General features: G+C 41.2%; 1 protein-coding gene across 4 annotated transcripts in view; it reads right to left on the bottom strand.

Annotated features, from left to right (window-relative positions):
- KAT6A (lysine acetyltransferase 6A) overlaps positions 1 to 7,171 on the bottom strand; it is a 52,779-nt gene continuing 45,608 nt past the window's right edge. For all 4 annotated transcript variants that reach the window (XM_052805289.1, XM_052805291.1, XM_052805290.1 and 1 more), the window contains one exon: positions 1 to 5,123. In XM_052805289.1, coding sequence (XP_052661249.1) covers positions 2,536 to 5,123 — 2,588 coding nt within the window. In that variant the 3' untranslated portion in view covers positions 1 to 2,535. The remainder of the gene's footprint in view (positions 5,124 to 7,171) is intronic.

Genomic DNA, 7,171 nt, shown 5'->3' with positions numbered 1-7,171 from the left:
TCCAAAATGGCTCAACATAATTTATTTTTTATGTTAAAATGTACAGAGTTCTTTTGAAAGTACTTGCTAGAAAGGGGAAAAAAAAGTGATATTACATACAAGGAGAGGAAGGGAGACCATCCAGCCAGGAGCGTATGACATGGAGAATTACAAAGGCATCTAGGCACCCCTTCCCCTTAGCTTACAAGTCACCATGAACAAAGTACAAAGAGGTTACAAAACAGGAAAAGCAAATATAAACAGACAGGAATAGACTCAGCTTCATTTGTACATGCGGCTTTTAGAGGCATCTGGAGCTCCTATTCACACACTCTAGAGATCTCTTTAAAGAGAATTTTTATCTTTCTTAAAATAGTTTTTAATATTCTACAACAAAGATAAAAAATTTTAAAGATGGAATGAAATGAAAAAGCTCTTATTTTTAAAAGGCATCAAAGTCACTAACAGTGAGATTTTTTTTTTAATTTCTTTTAGAAGATTACCCAAGTTATCTTGCTAAAAATACATATTTTTTTTTTTAAACAGAAGTGAAAAAATGGTAGGTACCAATATTACTGCGTTGGATAATTTCTTTTTATATATAGAAAAGAACATTTTTTTTCTACAATAGTTCTACAGTCACAAAGGCTTGTGGAAAAGGGAGCTGCCCAATTGATAAAAAAAACATACAAAACCAAACCAAACATAACGGCAAACAAACTAAATTCACGGCCCTCATTTCAACAGCTTCTCCTCCTGTCTCAGACCCCTACCCCCCCCCTACCCACACCCCCCCCAGCAATCAGGAAGCAGTGACACAGCTGAAGATCTAGGAAGGAGAGGGCAGCACAGTGCGCTTTCTACATGGGTTATTTGGAACTGGAATAGTATATACAGAGAAATGGGGTCCTACACAGCCTTGTACATGCTCAAAACTAAACAGAAATAAAAAGTGGAAGTCCTTTGAATTCTGCCTTTTACAGTTAGCAGTTATTGGAGGAAAGTCCATTTTAGTGCATCTGAAGAAACCCCAACCTTCTTTTAGACTCTTTTGGTTTAAAAACAAAAGAAATTAGTCTTATTAATGTGTCTGTATTTCTACTTCATATACAATAAAAAAAGAACTTTACACTAAAGGGTGTCCCTTTTTGGATTGGGTGACATGCCAGCAGTGTAGCCAAAAAGAATGTAAATTGGATTATGCGGTAATAAACACCAAAATCCTGCCGCCTGCATCCTACTATGGTGTTTGGACTGTTTCACTCTTGCAAAACAGGCCGATTCCCTTCTTTTCCCACACTAGATCAAAAGTGTGGCTATTCCTATAAATGGGTCTCAAACGTAGTGGGAGAATCACCGAAAACATCACTGACCCCCCCCCCCCCGAGCGCGGCACATTCAGCAACTTCCTACCCCATACCAGGAATCGAAGAATGACAAGGACACCACAGGGTTCTCGTCAAAGTCACTTAAAACGTACACTTTATCTTCCCAGATTACCTAAGCAAAGAGATTAAGAGGCAGGCCACTGGAAACAGCTGCTTTTGAGCTCAGCCTGACTCAAAGGCTCAGAACCAAGACCCTCAGCATTTCGAAGTACATACTAAATCAGAGTTTGGGATCTCAGAGTTGTGGCTGACTTGCCGTTCACCAGAAGAGCCTGCAACCATTGTCTTGTCCTAACAGACCATTAACCACCCTATCCTCCTCACGACTGCATAAGGGATACAAACAGTTCTCTCTTGAGATGCTTCTTGAGTAGTTCAGAGTGACAGAACATGTGGGCATGCATGCACGTCTGCGCGCACATGCATGTCTGGGTGGTGAATGGGATCGCTTTAAAATTACATTATATTTTCAGCATGAAACATACAATTTCAATTAACTCATCTACAAAAACACCAGTGCGAATACTTTATTGTTTACATGTAACTCCAAATTTTACTGAGGGCAAGGGAGTCAGGGAAAATGAAAGATTAAAAATTTTTCCTGACTTGCAGAAATAAAGAGCTTCATTTATCCTCTGTGTCCCCTTCCAAGTCTCCCAATAAGTGCCTCCTGCTAGAAGTAGGAAATGCTAGGTGGGGTTTAGAGGGAAGGGTTGTTATTCTTTGAGATGTCAAACATTTTACATGACTGCAGCACTAGAAACTGCATACAGAGGGGCACAGGGGAGGGAGAAGGACATACATTTGAAAAAAAAATTTAGAAAGATGATTTCACTGTTACACATATTCTGTCCACATTGTCAGCAAAGTAAGGCTCTTTTTAAATTATGAAAAGATTTTGTGCATGTTTTCCCCTCTAAAAAACATCTGTAAATGATTTTAGCTGTAAAATGTTTCAGGATTGTGAAGAAAACAAAAACACAAAACAAAAAAAAAAATCCAAAAAATAAAGACCAGGCTTCCTAAAAAATAAAATAAACCAAAGAAAATCCCTCTAAATCTACAGCAATATTTTAACTGGAAAAAGGTCCATTTTCTCTGGTTCGTCAGTATAAAAGGTTCCTTTATTTATATATATTTCAGTTTCTAGGATGCAAGTTCATCTTGCTCATCTTCTCATGTATGGTCCATTGAGAGACTGCTTGGGCACCCCAGCAGCATTCATGTAGCTGTGATGGGAGGGGCCAGTGTACATCATGTTTCCATGAGGATTTGGCTGCATAGGCTGCTGGGTATAGGCCTGGCTCCCCATCATTCCCATCTGCATCTGCATAGGATACTGTGCTGTCTGGTTCATGTAGGCAGGGTTACTATGGTAACTGCTGTTCATCATAGGCTGTGTCATTCTGTAGCTGTTCATGGCATTCAGGGTGTTCATATTCATGGAATTAACATTGTAAGGGGTGGTCGGCATTAGGTTGACTCCCATGTTCATACCCCGTTGAACAGCTAACGTACGAGGACCAGCCTGCATGGCAACTGCGGGTGGGCTGCGGCCATAGAGCTGCTGCTGGTGTGCAGTTGCAGAGGGCAGTGGTGCTGATTTAGAGCGAATGGAAATGTGCCCCTTGACTGGCATCTGCCCCTGCAACCTCTGCGTGTGTGGAATACCGATATTGGTAGCAGACATGTTACACTGAAGCAGAGGTGACGTGAGGTTCATGGTGGTGGACGCCAGGTTTGGTGGGGGTGTCATAGTGGCTTGTGCTTGTGGTGTGCCTGCTAACGGATGAGAGGGAGCTAGCTGAGCCAGTCCTGTGTTGGACAGAGAAACGCTGGTTGCATAGGAAGTCACAGCAGGAGAATGGCTATAAGGCATGGCATGAGGGTCCATAATGGTGTTTGTCAGCTGCTGCAACTTGGCTAAACTGAATGTGGCTGATGGTTGTGAATAGCTCCCAGCACCAAAATCCCCTGGAATCCTCTCATAGATACTTATGTTACCAGTGCTCCCCGATTCAGGTATTTCCATGATCATAGGTGCTGGGGTGAAGCTGTTGTTCATGCTACACTGAGACAGTGGAGGTTGCTGCTGGGGTGGAGGTGGGGGCTGTGGCTGCTGTGACTGAGGCGGTTGCTGTTGTGGCTGCGTCGTTGGTTGCTGGTTACTTGGAGGCCTTTCTACTACACAGCTCTGAGGTGACTTGATATTGCAGTTTGCTGCAGGCTGGACGGTGTTTTGCTGCATCATGCTGCAACTGCTGCCAATGTTTGCCATTTGCTGAGTGACAACACAACTGTTCTGAGTGAGGCTGCTAGAAGAGGACAGTCCTCCGTACGAACAGCTGCTCTGGGAAGAGTTATTTCCACAAATGCTGCCTCCCATAGTGGAGTCATAGCTGCTGGGGTTTTCGTAATTCTCTGTAGTGCTCTCAATGCTGCCAAGGTCACTGAAGCCACTATCCACCACCTGCTGAGAGTGGTCCGATACTGAAGGCACATCCATCATGGGGCTGGTCTCCATGTTCTGCATAGAGGGTGCGGACAGGGATCCTTGTTCAGGACTTATCTGGGTGTAACTGCTCTCCAGAGCAGGCACGTTTGGGCTGCTGACAGAACGTACAGACTGGCTGGGGTGGGACTGAACAGAAGATATTGGACTGTTGTGTTCTGAGGCCTGGCAATCTTCAACCATTGATATCTGAGGATCCTCCTCAGTCTGGGTGTAACTCTGCAAAGTCTGGCAAGCTGCAAGAGTTTCTTCACAGTCCTGGTAAGCTACATCATGCTCATTGCTTTCCTCCTGTGTCAAGGACTGGACTGCTTGGACAGTTTCAAGATCTAGTTCACTATGAGGAATCTCTTCCTCTTCCTTTAATTCAATTAACCCTTCTTTATTACTTTGCTCTTCTTCGTGATCATCTTCAGACCCAGGGACGTGCTCTGAGCCCACCGAGGTCTCATTAGAAGCCTGCTCTTCCTCAGAATCTGCCTCTGCTTCATCTTTTTCTTTTGCATCTTCTCTACTGCTCGGTATGCTTGTTTCTAAAAAACATTCTTGCACCTGAGGCTCCTCCTTCACCCCTTCTCTAACAGGCTGTTCCTCCAATTCTTTTTTCTTCACAGACTCCAGATGACCATCATCTTCGTCATCAGCATCATGATCTTCATTTTGATTTGTCACTACTGCAACTTCCTCTTCTTCCTCATGGTCGTGCTCAGGTTCGTCTAGTTCTTGCTGTTCTTCTTCTGATTGCCTTTGCTCTTCTAAAACCCGTGGCTTCTCCTCTACCTCCTCTTCTATCTCAGGCTCTTTTACTTCTGGCACTGGACTGCTGTTGCTGTCCACAGGAGAAACTGCTCTTACTTCACTGCTGGCTGTATCTTCCTCTTCTCCCTCTCCTACCTCTTCTGCTTCCATATTCACATCTTCCTCTTTCCTTTCCTCAATAAGAGGGAGCTCTTCTTTCTGCTCAACACCTTCTTCTTTATCTGAAATTTTGGGCTTACGCCCTGGTTTTGAATTAGCTACCACTGCATCAACTCCTTCATCCTGAACTGATGGTGGCACCTTTTCCCGGTTCAGTTTAAAACCTGGTTTTCGACCAGGTCTTTTCTTCCAGTGGACTGGTTTTCGGCTTTTCCCTTTTGGCCATCCCTTCTTCTTTTTCATGGGTGTAGAAGTATCTGGCTCAAGCGAAGAATCCTTTGCTTCACATTTTCTCAGCATAGATAATGGTTTCAAAGTTGGGTTACCTGAAAACACAAATTGAAAGATACTGTTCAAACATTTTTGTTTGACCGGAGCATTCATGGAAGCTTTCCCAAGCATTCCCATCATGTTTATCAACTTTATGTATCAATACTAGCTTAGCGATTTATTGTGAAGGGTAACAATAAGGATCAAGGTCTGCTCATTAGTAATCACACTGGACATTACATTTTCAAAGAACACCAATGCTTTCAAGATTTTGCATGGTCAAAGCTCTGAGCCTTTAATACACAATTCAAATTAAACACTAGGCTATACAATGAAGTCCTGGAAAGACTCAGCACCCTTTACAAATTTTATTTATATGATATGTTCACAAATGAAAATGTTCCAGTGTAGGGGAACACATGCAATAAAAACATGTTTCCATTTAGATCTGTATTTTGTGCATCTGCTGAAGAAAGGAAGTATTTCCACTTTTTCATGGCTTATGCTTTTAAGTGCCAACAGAAACACACAGATGACTGAATTTGGCTAACTTTTTTTTTTCTTTTTCTTTTTTTTAATCTGAGAAATCGTTAAAAGGAAGCTGAATTTCTCTCTCATCTAACTTTCATCTGATGAAGCAAGTTTTACATTTCAGTGACTTTCCAAACACTAGAATAGGTTCAGAGCTTATACAGCCAGAAAGCAATGTGATAATCTACTGACTTACAAAGCTTACAAGTACTGTAAGGCATTCCCTGAATTAATTTTGTTTTGAACCTGTCGATTTGGATGATGGTTGGACTCGATGATCTTGAAGGTCTTTTCCAACCTACGTGATTCTATGATTCTAATTAGAATAGTCAGTGACATTTTACACAACTGTTGGTTAACTACTGCAACAGTTAATCATTGACACTAGTTGCTATTCACACTTTACCATCTGAATTTCTGTCCTTCAGACACTGAATTTACTTAATCTGATTTTGTATTAGTTTTCCTTTTATCCGTTAGGCTGAAAATCTCTCTTACCAAATAACAGTTCTCACCTAAGTAATTTGTAAATTTATCAAGTCACTCTTTTGCCTCTGCTTTCTTTGAATCTACTGTTATAGAACATTTGTTCTAGTGTCTCAATCAGCGCACGACTGTTCTTTGAACTATTCCAGTTTATCAATACTCTTATCAAGTGTGAGTAACTGAGTAAAGATTGTTGTAGTAGTTCCACCAAAGCTAACTAAAGAGATGACAGAATGTGTCTACTCCACTTGAGATTCCCCCGTTCATATATTTAAGGATCATCTGAATCTTTTTGGCTTTGTGCTAGAAAATGATGCCAATTACTGGACATGACCTTCAAACACTCTCTCATAGACTTTTTCAGTGAATTGCCCTTCACTTCCCTTTACTAAGTCCCCTCTTTTTCTGTCAGCTGCTACACTGTTTTTTAATCTATCCATAAAATAGCAGTACAGACACACAACCCAGACCAATCTCCCTTAGAATAGTTCTGTTTGAAGGGACCTACAATGATCATCTAGTCCAAATGCCTTGACCCCACTAATAAAAAGGCTGCTTAATTACTCCTTGTTTGCAGCTTGATTTATTTAATATGTATTAGCTTGATTCTGTAACATTTCATCTTAAGCAAATGGTTTTGATTAAGTCCAATACCTCTCAAAACACTCAGTAGGTAACATCAATTACCCTTATTAACCAAGCTGTAGTCTTGTAAAAATATAGCAAATACATTTTTCATATACCAGTGTTCATTTGTACTGAGCAAATAACTGGACTTTCTACTGAGTAATAAGCCAGTCATCCTACTGTTTAAATCAGGATGAATGTCACACTGATGGGCCTGTAATTAGGTTGGTCATCCCACTATATGGATATAAGATCAATTACCCCCAATATTCAAAGTACATTTATTCACATTTCTGCCCTTTCTACCATCTTAAAAAATGTCATTGATTCCACACTATGAATTTCCCAAGAAGAGCTGTATTAAGTCCAACAAAGGTAAAACTAAATAATGTGCTCCCAGTAGTTCACAAACGCTTCTTAAAACCTAATCATAGGTCAGCTGAGTTATTCTTGCCCTTTG

Source organism: Harpia harpyja, chromosome 13, assembly GCF_026419915.1.
Source record: "Harpia harpyja isolate bHarHar1 chromosome 13, bHarHar1 primary haplotype, whole genome shotgun sequence".
NCBI lineage: Eukaryota > Metazoa > Chordata > Aves > Accipitriformes > Accipitridae > Harpia > Harpia harpyja.
Note: the sequence above shows the minus strand (reverse complement) of the source record. Positions and strands in the feature narration are given on the sequence as shown.